The sequence below is a fragment of the Pinus tabuliformis genome, chromosome 5_2, assembly GCF_031772625.1.
Source record: "Pinus tabuliformis cultivar Carrire ecotype Pingquan chromosome 5_2, CPIR1, whole genome shotgun sequence".
Taxonomy (NCBI): Eukaryota; Viridiplantae; Streptophyta; class Pinopsida; order Pinales; family Pinaceae; genus Pinus; species Pinus tabuliformis.
The window spans coordinates 347155055-347169930 of record NC_142306.1 but is presented as its reverse complement, the minus strand read 5'-3'; the positions used below and the strand labels follow the sequence as shown (position 1 = coordinate 347169930).

Genomic DNA, 14876 nt, shown 5'->3' with positions numbered 1-14876 from the left:
CCAAAGGACATCATCAGGGCTTGCATTGAGCCCTTCATAGTGATAGAGGATGAAAAGGATACGTATTCTCCATCCACCTCTCTTTCTAAATCTACTTCTACTTCCATATCTGAGTTGCAGGGCTTCTCACTTTTTTGGACTTGTACTTTTGTTCGAATTAAATCTACTTCTACTTCCATATCTGAGTTGCAGGGCTTCTCACTTTTTTGGACTTGTACTTTTGTTCGAATTAGAACAAACTACTTTTTGGAGGGGCAGAAACACTTGCTTATAGCTATCCCTTCCACTAAGTTGCCACACTATCATAAGTTGCCACACTATCATGGGTATTTCTATGGTCATCAAAATCACCTAAGCCTTGCACTTGCTATCCCTTTCACTAAATTGCCACATCACTCAAGCCTTGCACTTGCTATCCCTTCCACTAAGTTGCCACACTATGCCACACTATCATGGGTATTTCTATGTCATCAAAATCACCCTTCTAAATCACCGAACCCTTGCACTTGCTATCCCTTTCACTAAGTTGCCACACTATTATGGGTAATTTCTATGTCATCAAAATCATCATGGGTATTTCAAGCCTTGCACTTACTATCCCTTTCACTAAGTTGCCGCACTATTATGGGTAACTTCTATGTCATCAAAATCATCATCGGTATTTCTATGTTGTCAAAATCACCATCGGTATTTCTATGTCGTCAAAATCACCAAAGCCTTGCAATTAGGTTCATCTGCACCAACTCAGAGAGTTTTGAACATAAAGCTCCACAATAATACAAGCTCAATCACCTCGCTGACTGCCGCTAAACCATACACCCTTAGTGAATCACTAATTGTACTTAATAGTCCCAAATGACCTCGCTGACTGCCGCTAAACCATACACCCTTAGTGAATCACTAATTGTACTTAATAGTCCCAAATGACCTTTCTTTGGTCATTCTGTGGACATTAATAAAATGGTCTTACGTTAGCTTATCTAGCCGTCCAAGTCAAAACTGAGGGAAATTATGGGCACTGCATTTGAATGTGGGCATCTTGTGACTGATGCATTTCGACCATGGGAGCTATTTTTAATCTGCTTGGCACTTTATTTGTTTCTGGAAACCACTTTTGAGATATTATTGCAACTTGATCCATAAATATAATATAGATGTCAATTTTTTTTAGATATAAGCCCTATTTCCAACCCTATTGCACAGTAAATTTGGCTCGACATGGGGCCGATATAACACGATATAACAGGTCGCTATTTTTTTTTTCTCATCACCGCACAGCGTGTTATATGTGTTATATCGGCCCATGTCAGGCCGCGCATTTACTATGCAATAGGGTTGGAAATAGGGCTTTCCTTTACGTTTTAGATTGTCACTATGGCCGATATAACACGATATGACATGCCGCTATTTTTTTCTCTCTGATCATCGCGCAGCGTGTTATATCGACCCTATGGAATAGGGTTGGAAATAGGACTTTCCTTTACGTTTTAGATTGCCACTATGAAATGCAAGGATACAGACATTAGTATTTATTCATGTCAAGTAATAAACATGAAAATCCATAATCTATGCCAGAATCCCATGTTTCTCCAAGCATTTCCAAATAAAAAACCGAATAGAAGATCAAAACTAAATTGTGAGCATACGCACCAGCTAATAATCCAATGATGAGTTTGTTATACAGACAGAACTTTGAGATCCTGTGAAGCATCCAAGGCAAAAAAATGCCAACTTGTCTGATGGAAAGCCGCAAAGAAATCATCTGAAACAGTCTGGATTCTAAATTCATTCACATGATCTGCAATGGCCAGGACATAGCTCGTGGAAGCCACAGGAGACCTGTGAAATTGGGAAAACTGTTCGAGGTAGGAACCAAAACTGTTACCGAGCAAAATAATTTTGTTCAACAGCACAGGACTCCAATTCGCTCGGAGAACATTGTCATAGAGAAGAGCTGCACAGTGGGGCATGAAAAAAAGAGTTGGGCTCTCTGCTGTCCGCCTCCCTTGCTCATTAACAGTCAGAATAGTACACCCCAAAGACTCTATAATCCCACATTCTGATGCAGAAAGAATTGGGTCAAATACCTCTATTCGGCCTACCCAAGAGAAATTTCGCTTCAATAACAATGCAAGACATAACTGCAAGCGGGATTTCTCTGAATCGGCGATGCTCCCAATCCCATACACCACCATCTGTATCTGCTGCTCTGATTCCGCATTGGCTGCCCTCAGTATATTGTTAAGTACTTGCGGACTCTGTAACTGTTCGGCGAACTTGTTATAGAAGTCTGAGTCCTCCAACTTCTTCAGGGAATTGTGCATTTTTTTCTTCAATCTCTCCTCTTCCTCTGGGTCATCCATGGGTTCAGATTCCCCTTGTTGGATTGAACAATCCGCAATAGATTGAGAATGGAGTTGGTTACAAGAATCCAAGAGATTTGTACAGCCATATGCGTTGTTATTGGTATTGGTTTTCCTCTTGCCTCTCCTGTGACGACCCACTACAACAGTCCATGCCATCTCTGCTTTCTGCTCTTCAGAGATCTCTGCTTTCTCCTCTCCCATCTCTGAAGGCATATTTCACTGCCAGACCTCGGTACCAGTCACGCGTTGCCACGTCTGGGCAGTCTTCGATCCCCATAGGGGATTAAGCTCAAAGTGTGCAATATTTAAACGCTAAACTATTTTATTTTATTTATAAAAGAGTGTGGTATTAATATTGGAAAATAATGAACTAGAGACGAATATGTTACGTCAACATGTTAAGTTCGGTTACATTATTTGGTTAGTTTAAATATAGTTAAACTAATTTATAAAAGTTTAAATATTAATATTGGAAAGTAATGATGATTAATGTTGAGTAAAACTAATATGGTATATATCAATAATGGTGATATAGTAGCTAGTATTTGTAGGTTAATTTAATATAGATAAATTAAAGTAAAAATATTGAATTAGGTTTATAATTTAGTTTATTTCATTTAGGCTTTATTGTTTGGAAAACTGAGGTTGTTTTTTTTTTCCTTATATTGTGGTTGTGGAGAATCCAATTCTATCCAACTACAATAATAATGTCTTTTTGTAGTGATAATGTTTTGTTGAGAAAGTTGTTTAAAAGATTTTGCATTTTCTGTGTAAAGTATAGATAGATATATTTTAAAGGTGATCAATCTTTGAGCTGGAACTCTTTTTCACTAGGTTTACTCCCCAACCACACATAGAACATTTCATGCATGCGATTGGGAGGCTATAACTGCACCCACAGGCATGTCTCCATGTGGTTATGACCCAAATTTGATTATTTTGTGCATATGGTTGTGAGGTTTATGCCATTTTTTCAAGCTAGCCTTCAAACCCTTGCCCAAAACTATTTGTAACTTTCTAGACTCATAACAATGAAGATAATAATGCTAAACAATAAAACTTGAGCAAGATCTTTACCTAGACATGCTTAATTCATGATAGACATTTTGTCAAACAGATAGTAAACATATAAGCTACAAGTCATGAATGCATATCTAATCAAAAACTTCTGAACTTCGTATGAGAATCACCAAGAAGGCTCTATGCCCACTCTAGCTAACTGCAATAAAACTTGTTAGTCCATGCATCCGTCAACCATCCAGTAACTTATCAAATCATGAACAAGAGCCATAACTAGAGCACATAATAGAACCATGCATATAACCAACATATAAATAGAATAGAAACCTTAACAAATCAGCCATAAGATTGACATAATAATCGGTACAAGTGCTCATAGATCAGAATAGGTAAATAACCATATTAACATTTGAACATGCCAACCAAGTTAGGGACTTCCACGTACCACCTGACCATAGATTGGTTGAACCAAAATCTCTCTTTCATCCAATCACCCCTGCACCATATTCCAAGCATGAATGTGGGATCATAAGGGTTAAACCAAAATAGAACTAACCAGGACTTCCAAAGGCCAAACCACCTCAACCCTCAAGCATAATGATCTCACCTATATGGTCCATAAATCACTAACATCAACCAGATTGGTCTCTACCTAAGTTACCCAGGGCTCCAGGAACTAGTAACTCAACCTGCAGCCTTCAGGGAACCCGAGCTGTTATAGGGCTCCAAATATATCTCATCTCAACCCACATCCTCTGGGGAATCCAAGTTGTTTCAGGGCTCCAGAGAATTTGTCCCAATGGAGGACCATAGAAAACCTAAAAACCAATTAGAAAAAATCCGAAAGGGGAACCCACTACACCTGGCTATCCAGGAAATGGCAAGGAAACGCTGAAATCACTGTCAATCCAGGCAAATCTCCATGCCAATGATAGCACATAATTAAGGAACCACATGCATATACCACGTATCCAAAAACTAGCAACGAAAACACACATGCAACTTGGTACCTGCAAAGTAATCCTATTGTAGCTACTAATCCAACTATCTCCTTGTGCTCCCTTGCTTTCCTTTGCTTTCTTTCTTCAATCTAAGTGATTGCTAGAATGCTCCAAGGATGCTCAAGAATGCTCTAAGTGTACAAGAGTGTATAACCAACATATAAATAGAATAGAAACCTTAACAAATCAGCCATAAGATTGACATAATAATCGGTACAAGTGCTCATAGATCAGAATAGGTAAATAACCATATTAACATTTGAACATGCCAACCAAGTTAGGGACTTCCACGTACCACCTGACCATAGATTGGTTGAACCAAAATCTCTCTTTCATCCAATCACCCCTACACCATATTCCAAGCATGAATGTGGGATCATAAGGGTTAAACCAAAATAGAACTAACCAGGACTTCCAAAGGCCAAACCACCTCAACCCTCAAGCATAATGATCTCACCTATATGGTCCATAAATCACTAACATCAACCAGATTGGTCTCTACCTAAGTTACCCAAGGCTCTAGGAACTAGTAACTCAACCTGCAGCCTTCAGGGAACCCGAGCTGTTATAGGGCTCCAAATATATCTCATCTCAACCCACATCCTCCAGGGAATCCAAGTTGTTTCAGGGCTCCAGAGAATTTGTCCCAATGGAGGACCATAGAAAACCTAAAAACCAATCAGAAAAAATCCGAAAGGGGAACCCACTACACCTGGCTATCCAGGAAATGGCAAGGAAACGCTGAAATCATTGTCAATCCAGGCAAATCTCCATGCCAATGATAGCACATAACTAGTGTAACCCCTTATTGTTATTAGTACAACCCACTTATTATATTGATGTACCCATGTAGTGCCCATATGGTTACTATTGTGCCCCATAGAAGCCCACTATTGTTATTATTGTGCCCTTACATTATTATTGTTATATCGGCTCTAATTATGTTATGACCCCTTAGGCTCCTATATATAGAAAGGAGGTCTTTTCATTTGTATCATCCAAGAATTGCTCATTTGTGTAATGTAAAGGAGGTTGCCCCTCGAAGAGGCTGAATTCTAAGGCGTTGATCTCTCTTTTCTATCTTTTTGTGAGCTAGTTTCATAACATTTGGTATCAGAGCTTTGGATTCTAGGGTTTCGCTGCTCCAAATAGGTCATCGTGGAATTTTCGCTATAACTTTTTTTCTGCGACGTTTCAGAAGCTAAAAAAAAAAACCCATTTGAGAAGAAATCGCACTGAACCTCGGGTCTGAATTTCAGAGCTTTTCGCGCTATATTTGCAGAGATATGATCTGAGGAAATTGGTCTTTTTGAAGACTCCTGAATTAAATTCCAAACAGGTGACCTGGGGAAAATCGTCATAACTTTCTCTCTGAGCATCGGATTGAAATTTTGTAAGAAGGTACAGAAAGAGGACGGACTTTAGTTTCTTGTATATATTTTTCACTGTCAAAGGTCGAAAAAATGACACGTGGCACTTCATACAAGTTCGCTCTTCTGGAAAGGTTTATAATCAGGTCATCTTGGGAGATTGTGCATAACTCTTTCTTGGAGAATCCAATTCGGATCAGACTGGTGGCATTGGAAAGAGGACACAGAGGGCTACTACAAGTTGCAATTTCAAAACTTAAAGATCCGAAAGTACAGATTTACAGTCATTTCAAGATCGAGCTCCTAAAATCAAGAAAAAGCAAGATGAGGAAGTTTGATGGCAAGGATCCGGTAAATTGGATACTTCAGATGGAGCAATATTTTGATCTACATGGTGTACCACTATTACAAAAGGTATGTATTGCATCTTCATATTTAGAACCGGATCAATTTTTATGGTATGAAGGGCTTTGTTCTCGTAAACAACTTGTTACATGGTCAATTTTCACGGAGGAAATGATAGCACATTATGAGGATACAAAGAGTAATACCTTCTTTAGAGCAACACCACAACAATTGAAAACAGTAAAAGGGCTTTGTGACATAGTGGAAAGCAAAATTATGGAAACCAGGAAGCATACCCCTCACAACTATAAAGATGGAAGTGTTATTTCTCCTAGCCTTCCACAACCTACAAGGGTTACACCACAACAATTGGAAGAAAAAAGAGAAAATGGGCTTTGTTACAATTGTGATAGCAAATGCACTAAAGGTCATAAGTGTGCTGAGAAGAAATTATTTTATATAGAATATGAAGAGGAGGAAGAAAAGGATCAAGAAACATCAAAAGAATAAGATATATGCCAGGACCCCACCCTAGAGAAAGAAGAAATGAATCAGACCATATCTTGTAAAGCATTGGCAAGAATTACCACTCCTCAAACTCTCAAGATAGAAGGACATATCAAGAAGAAAAAGGTGCAAGAAGTGAAAGATCACATCAAGAAAGAAGAAATGAATCCAACCATATATTTTAATTCATTGGTCGAAATTACCACTCCTCAAACTATCAAGATAGAAGGACATATCAAGAAGAAAAATGTTCAAGAAGTGAAAGATCACATCGAGCATCAAGAAATGAATCCGACCATATCTTGTAAAGGATTGGAAGAAATTACCACTCCTCAAACTCTAGAGATAGAAGGACATATCAAGAAGAAAAAGGTTCAAGCAGTGAAAGATCACATCGAGCATCAACAACAAGTTCTCCAACTTTTAAAGGATAACGCCACTTCGGTGCAAAATCAAATAAAACAACAGGTAGATCAACATCGTAGTGAATTTTTTTTTGATGTAGGTGATTGGGTATTTTTACTGCTACATCTCAAGCAAGCTATTTATGAGAAGGAAATGTTGGCAATACTACATGCACTTAAAAAATGACGACCTTACCGAATGGGAAGACTCTTCAAGGATGAGGAAGTGGAAGCATTGTTCTGTGCTATTTCTATTATCCAACCAGAATGGATAAACGAAGCAAGGGATGAGTGGAAGAAGGATGAAGAAGTATGGCCACTTATTCAAAAGTTGCAAAAGGTCCCAATTCAAACAATATTGCCAGAATTGAAGAGGAAGGAAAAATCATATTGGAACCTGGAGCAGTCACAGAAACAAGAACCCGACAGCTACGAAATCGATCAATTTCAGAGTATCTCATCAAGTGGAAGAACTTACCCACTGAAAATTCCACATGGGAGGGCAAGAATTTTATACAGAAGCATCAAGAACTACTCAAGCGTTGAGGACAACGCTTTTTGAAGGAGAGGGGCATGTTAGGCCCCTATACTACTAGTGTAACCCCTTATTGTTATTAGTACAACCCACTTATTATATTGATGTACCCATGTAGTGCCCATATTGTTACTGTTGTGCCCCATAGAAGCCCACTATTGTTATTATTGTGCCCTTACATTATTATTTCTATGTCGGCTCTAATTATGTTATGACCCCTTAGACTCCTATATATAGAAAGGAGGTCTTTTCATTTGTATCATCCAAGAATTGCTCATTTGTGTAATGTAAAGGAGGTTGCCCCCTCAAAGAGGCTAAATTCTAAGGCGTTGATCTCTCTTTTCTATATTTTTGTGAGCTGCTTTCATAACAATATCTCATCTCAACCCACATCCTCTAGGGAATCCAAGTTGTTTCAGGGCTCCAGAGAATTTGTCCCAACCGAGGACCATAGAAAACCTAAGAACCAATCAGAAAAAATCCGAAAGGGGAACCCACTACACCTGGCTATCCAGGAAATGGCAAGGAAACACCGAAATCACTGTCAATCCAGGAAAATCTCCATGCCAATGATAGCACATAATTAAGGAACCACATGCATATACCACATATTCAAAACTAGTAAGGAAAACACACATGCAACTTGGTACCTGCAAAGTAATCCTATTGTAGCTACTAATCCAACTGCCTCCTTGTGCTCCCTTGCTTTCCTTTGCTTTCTTTCTTCAATCTAAGTGATTGCTAGAATGCTCCAAGGATGCTCAAGAATGCTCTAAGTGTACAAGAGTGTAAGAGAGCCAAATGCTAAACTAGAAAAAGCTAGCAATTGTTTCTCTGAGACCTTTTTATTATTGATGTCTCATTTTTCTTTCATTTTATTTCATTGTTCCTCTAATTTCCCTTGCATGCAAATTTTTGTTTCTTCACCTTGCTTTTCTCCTATTTTCCTTTGTTTCCTTAATTAAATGTCATTTATTGCCTCTTTGTCTTTGCCAATGCCTTTGACAATTTCAATAGCCATTATTAAACTACAAGTGATGCCCACTATAATGTTTTCCCATTGTTTAGCTTGGAATACATGTCTCATGACCTTGGTTTTATTTTATTTACATGGAAAATTAACCAGGGGTTGTTACAAACCCCACACCTCTGGAGGAACACTGTCATTGATGTTCAATGACACTTATAACCAGCAAAACATGTTGCTCATGGAGCTTTATAACATAGCTCGATGCAACATTTACATCATACCAAATTGTTACACAAAAATATCGTCACTATGATTATTTACAGTCAGTATGGGTCTATCATCACTTGTACTGTCCTCCTAAGCAAGTCTAAGACCTCAGCTCTTCAAATCAAGCTTTGGAAGTGGGAGAAAGACATTAAAAATCAATGTAACTCTGGTTCCGCACTTTCTCTCATGGTCACCTGTGTTATAGACATTTTTGTGCCTTACAGCTCTAAGCATGAAATGTCCATAAACCAAGGGATCCTAAGTCCCTAAAAGTGTTGTTCCGGCCCCTAAAGGAACAAGGTCAACAAATTACAGCTTCTCCCAGAAGTTCTCCACCAGAAACTGCTCAGAATCAGTCAAATCAGGATCATTTCAGCTGCTCCACTAGCTAGTTGCGTTGCATAGCACCCAAGTACACTAGCTAGGTGCGTTGCAACGCACCTAAATGCACTACCAGGGTGCGTTGAGCGGGAAATGACAAATGGCAGTGTCATTCCGCGAGGTGGACAGACAATGGAAGCTTCCAGAATCTTCCTCAATGACACTTGCCTCACTAAGTTCGACCAAGGATGAGTAAGAGGCCCTCAGTCTCCAAGTGGAAACAAGAATTGACAGAGAGAGGCCACTAGTCAAATCATAAGCTGACTCATCCTTTTTGCATACATATATATATGGATCCCTCATCCCAGATATCCGGAGGCTGGAATTTTGTATATTGCAGAGAATTGTTGTTGGTTTTGAGATAGATATCAGAGTATTGGGTGATTTATGCTTTGTTGGAGGTGAAGAGGGGACTCCTTTGCTGGGAGGTTGATGCTGGATCAGGAATCATCGGTTGTAACTCCTCCTGGATCTTCTTGTTATATCAATAAAACTAGTTGAGTTTCTCCTACATGCTTGTGTATCATTGATGTTTGTTATATTTGCATGTTTAGCTTAAATCTGATCCTAAGCTATTTATGAATATAAATCCATGTCTTTGTGTAGTTTTCTTCTTCTGTGATCTTACAGGAACTTGGTGAAGCTGGGCAAGTAAGGGAGCAGGTAGCTGGAAGCTGTCAAAGAGGAGAGAGATTGGATCAAAGGACTAGCGCAAGACACAGGTTGGTTCATCCTATTCCTCTTCGTTTATAGTTCATAAAGAAGAATACGAAAGTAGTTTTCTCTGTTTGTTTCTAAGGTCACTGTCACACCTTAGTGGGATAGGGTCGTTCTGAATAGACACTTTTCCCATTAACAAAATGGCGACTCTGCTGGGGATCGTGTCTAGTTAGTTTGTTTGTGTTTCTCTTGTTGTTTGTTTCATAAACTTAGGAGTAGCAATCGAACTGCATTTGCCATTTACAAATGCAAAGTAGACATCTGCTACTTCAATCCATTCACTGGATCTGTTTATGATTTGAAAAGCTGATTCACAAATGATCTGATTGCCCTTTGTGATAGCTCTTAGACCTCCTTTAAATCTACCCTCTGATCGTGCATTACTGATTGCTTTTACTCGGCCAAAAACCATAGATTAAACTGCAAACCGTGACACAGAACCCGGATAGAATTCTCTTTTCTGCCCCAGCGCAGGCTCTGTGAAGAGATTCTGCATTTCAACGCAGTTCCCGAGAGGGCTACCTGCGCTGCAATCCAGTTTCTCTGTGTAACAGGTGCGCTGATCAGCCTAGCCTTGTGCAGCTGAGGTTCTTTGCTTCATTTTTCAGTTTTGTCTCTGATTTTTGCAGCCTGTGATCAGTGTGTGTGTCTGTTTAAAAACCCCTTTTCTTTGCCTTAATTCCGCCTCCTTTGTACAAAAAGACTGTAGATGTTTTTGTGTGTTTGTTACATCATTTACAGTTTTCCATTGAAAAAGTAGAATAGTCATACTGTCGTCCTTTGATTTAGATCTGTCGTAAGTGTCGATTTTGATCTTAGGAGAAAGTTTATTTGCTGTTGACAGTCGATTATGCTTTTACTTTTGCCTTTGGTTTGAATTTGTGACTTCCTAGTGTCAAAACGAGTATTTATTTCAAAATCATAAAGTGTCGTAATCATCTCTACCTTTTGATTTCGAAAAGACGCTTGTTTGTGTTTGTCATTTGAAAGCAAATTCAGATTTGTACATCAACTTTCTTTTTAGGCATCAATATTAAGAAAGTGAAAAACAAATACATGCACATGTGCATTTGCATATTGACAGTCTGTTTGGCTTGATTTAGGAAAAGTGCATTTACAGTGTGCTCTTTGCTCTTTGAGAAAAGATTGTGTCTTTCTTTTCCCCTTGTAGCTAGGATTTTCATTGCTGAAAAGAGATAAAAGTTTGCTTATCATCTTTAGATTTCATTTTAGGAATTACATCTACATCTCGTGGTGAACCCAAAAGGCAAACTTCATAAGAAAGATCAACTTAAAATAAATTGAATGAATCTAACAACGCATTGGAACTTAACGCACAACATTTAGAGGTCTAGGCTAGAGACGTATTCCGGCGTCGTAAAGCCTGGTAACTGTTGTCCTCACTGACGGTTGGGTGATTCCTCCACTTTAAGACGATAAGTGCCAGTACGGACTTGTGCTCCCACGTACCGTCGAGTATATATTGGGAGACCCCTATAGGCTTAAAACCTTTTATCCATAGGAAGCCGTGTCGGCCGCCCTACTGATTGCAATGCACCGAACACAGCATTCGGGAAGATTGACTGCCGTACCGTAAAAATTATTCTGCAGTTTTGCGATTGGTTTGGTACTCCCTCTACCTAGATCTCCAGAGCAGTCCCTTTCGTTCCTTTTCAGACTCCTTAACGGAAAAGGTCCATCTGAGCACTTGTCACTTCAGGCTCATTAAAAATCGAAGGAGACTAGAGTCATCTTTTGTTTTTTCTCGACTCTTAAAAATTTAAAAAACAAGTTGTGTCAAAGAGTCTATAAATTTATTTTAAACGGAATATTCATACCCTTTTCCTACGTTGATCTTAGGTTGAGAAAATGGAGTCTACCAACCAAGGAATTCCCCTTGGTGGAAATCCTAGTCCCTTCTCCTCTTGGGGAGATGTTGGTGCACCCCATATGGCCACATTGTCGCTTCCAGGACTGACAATTGGCTTGCCAGTCTGGCTCTTCTCAACCAATGTCGTTCAGAACACCACCATTCCTGAACAATCGAATCAGCAATTAGACGAGTCCAGAGTTGCCCACCAGCCTTCTACTTCCTCTAATTCTTCCTCTCCTCCTTCCTCTTCGCTTGATGGGGCTGGCAAAGCCAAAAGTCAAGTTCCTAAGGAGAAGAAGGAGAAGAAGAAGAAAGAGAAGAAGAAGAAGGAGCCAAAGGCGAATGGGGGAAAACGAGTGTCGTCTAACGAAAATCCACACACTGCACCGACCAGGCCTAAATCGCCATGTGTCATTTGCAAAGGAGACCACTTTCACAGAGATTGTCCTTGCATCCCTCAGATACTAAGAGACTGGTCTCCGCGTATGCACAATCCGGTGTCATCAACCTCTGATGATCATGTTGAAAGCACACCGTCAACTAGCGAAAGTGAAGCCCCAGGACAAAAAGGGAAAGCTAGATTTCCTTGTAAACTGTGCGAAGGCAATCATGCCGTCCACCGTTGTCCCTTCTTAGACGAAGCGAAGAGAGTTTTGGATGATCGTCCGGTTTCACCGTTACGACTTCCTCCTGGATATAAAAATCTCTTGCCGAGTCCGTCGCTAGTTGAGAATCTAGCTGGCCCGCTCAAGTGGTCGGCTGAAGCGCCTATCATCGAAGATAAACCATCTGAATCCATACCAGACGAAAGTCAAAAGGTCGAGGCGGCAGTTGACCCGGTCTTGCCTTTAGAGGTTTTATCTTCGGATGATACAGTCACTGAAGAGAACAAGGATGACACCGTCCAAATTCTCTTCATCAACACAGACTCCGACGAACATGGGGACAACCTACCCATTCCCTTGCCGCAGGAGGGAAGTTCGTCAGAGCCATACCCAGCCGTCTACTCGGTCCCACCTCCAAGCAACCTAGTTGTTTCCTTCGACTAGAACCAACTAGGCAGACCCGTTTACCAGCAAGCATACCATTCCGAATTATCGTTCAAATATATAGAATGGTCATGGCTGGTACCATCATAGATGAAGCGGCTTCTGTGAGTATCCTTTCCTCTACTGCTTGGAAAGCGCTTGGTTCGCCATCGCTTTTGCCTGAAATGAGAAATCTGACAGGCTTTGATAAAGGAACCAGTCGACCTTTAGGGATCCTTCCCGATGTGCCCATAACATTGAGAAAGAAGACAGTTCGCATGAACGCAATGGTAGTTCAAGGACCCTTGGATTATAATCTACTCCTTGGACGAGACTATATTTATTGCATGGGAGCCATCGTCTCCTCACTCTTTAGAGTAATGTGTTTTCCGCACGAAGGAAGAGTGGTCAAGCTCGTGGACCAGCTTTCATTTCCCGGATCACGCATAGCAAATAGTCATATACCATCCCTAAATGGTCTCTTCACGCAAGAAATGTCTCAATCCCTAGTCCGTCCTCCCGATGAGCGCGAGTAATTCGGAGGGATATGACTGAAACCCAAGGGGCATGCGTCCTGGTCTGCTTCGGCAGGAAAACTTCGGGTATAGGGTAGGTTTCCGCGGGAGAATATGACTAGTCTGTACCCCGTCCGTCGGTGGAAGAGGGGTTATTCTAGAATAAGATTCTCTTGTCAAAGTTATGTGAGTGGCGGACGTCATTGTTCACCTTTGTTTATCTTGGTAGACATCGCCGAAGAAGTGTTTTGTTTGCACCGCGAATCGAACAATCTTTGGGTAACCTGTAAGAGGTAGGCCTCTCTCGGTAAAACAAATGTTTTGGCGGACTAAAGTAGAGGTAACTTTGAAACTCTGTTTTATACCTGGGGGCATGCAAACCTTTTGGAGTGCAAGCGAAGGGCAACTATTTATTTTTTAAATTTTCAGGTCCTCCCTTTAAACCCGTAGGCTAACCCTTTAAACTCGTAGGATTAGTCGTCACCTAACTTGCATAAAGAAAGGATGTGGGGCAAAAATCTAAAAATTGCCATTTTTTTATGAGACTTTCTTATCATATGACTGGATTAATCGAGCAGTTTTAACACATAGTTCAAGCTCGTTAAAAAATAAACATAAGATCTGAGCAAATGTTTCCACCCGTGTTTAAGCTCGTTAAAAAATGAACTATTCCCCGGTAAATAACCACCGTGAATGAAACATTTCAGCCATTAAAGCCTTGGTCATGTTTGCACCGTCACCTCCATTTTTCCATTGGCCGATCATTCACCTCCATTTGATTGTTTACCCATTTTGAGGAACAGCTGCGAAGAGTGATTTCGCTAGCCATCCTTGTGACACTGCCGTGATTGGAAAATTCCAAACCTTACCTGGAATCAGCTGCTACCCATTTTATCACTCGTTCCTCAAAAGACGTGTCTTCTTTAAGCTCTTTTCAAATGACTCGTAAAATATGAAAAGATTGCCGAGTTTTGGCCTTCCAGCTCGTTAAAGCGACCGGAAGTGCTATCCCTCCTCTAGATTTTAATCTTTTTGGACCTGAGGGATTATTGCACAAAAAGATCGAGCGCTTGTTTTGTTCGGCTCGTTAAAACTATCGAAAATTCATCCCTTCTGTATTGTTTTATACTTTTTCGGACTTAAGGGATTAGATGACGAAAAAGGAATTTTGGAGTTACCTTTACGTACCTTTTTAGACTCTCTAAAAATGAAAAGGACCGAGTTATCTTTGTCGTTAAACTCGTTAAAAAGATTAATAGCGACAAACTTGTCTTTAGACGAGAACGAGTTTCACTATCGCTAGGCTCGTTAAAACATAGCGATGGGTTTGCCCGAAGGGCAAATTATAGAACAAGCATATGTTATCCTCCTCAAGCTTGACAAAAATAAAGAGGTACTGGTCAACAATGACTGGGGAAAAATTGGGAAGAAAACTCAAAGAATCTTTATTGGTAGCAAGTCACTCTTGAACATGACACTTCCACTCCGTGCCTGAGTCGGGTTGGGTTGTTTCATTCACGGTCACATCACCATGGTCACGCCATACCATCCACATTTGGGGTAAATGCTACCAA

At 40.2% G+C, this 14876-nt stretch overlaps 1 protein-coding gene across 5 annotated transcripts in view; it reads right to left on the bottom strand.

Annotated features, from left to right (window-relative positions):
- LOC149158911 (protein SENSITIVITY TO RED LIGHT REDUCED 1-like) overlaps positions 1 to 2661 on the bottom strand; it is a 53884-nt gene extending 51223 nt beyond the window's left edge. For all 5 annotated transcript variants that reach the window (XR_016261731.1, XR_016261729.1, XR_016261730.1 and 2 more), the window contains exon 1: positions 1651 to 2661. Coding sequence is in view for 2 of the 5 variants with exons in the window: in XM_089436350.1 (XP_089292476.1) it covers positions 1677 to 2579 (903 nt within the window). In the remaining 3 variants the exon portion in view is untranslated. The remainder of the gene's footprint in view (positions 1 to 1650) is intronic.
- Between the last annotated feature and the right edge of the window lie 12215 nt (positions 2662 to 14876).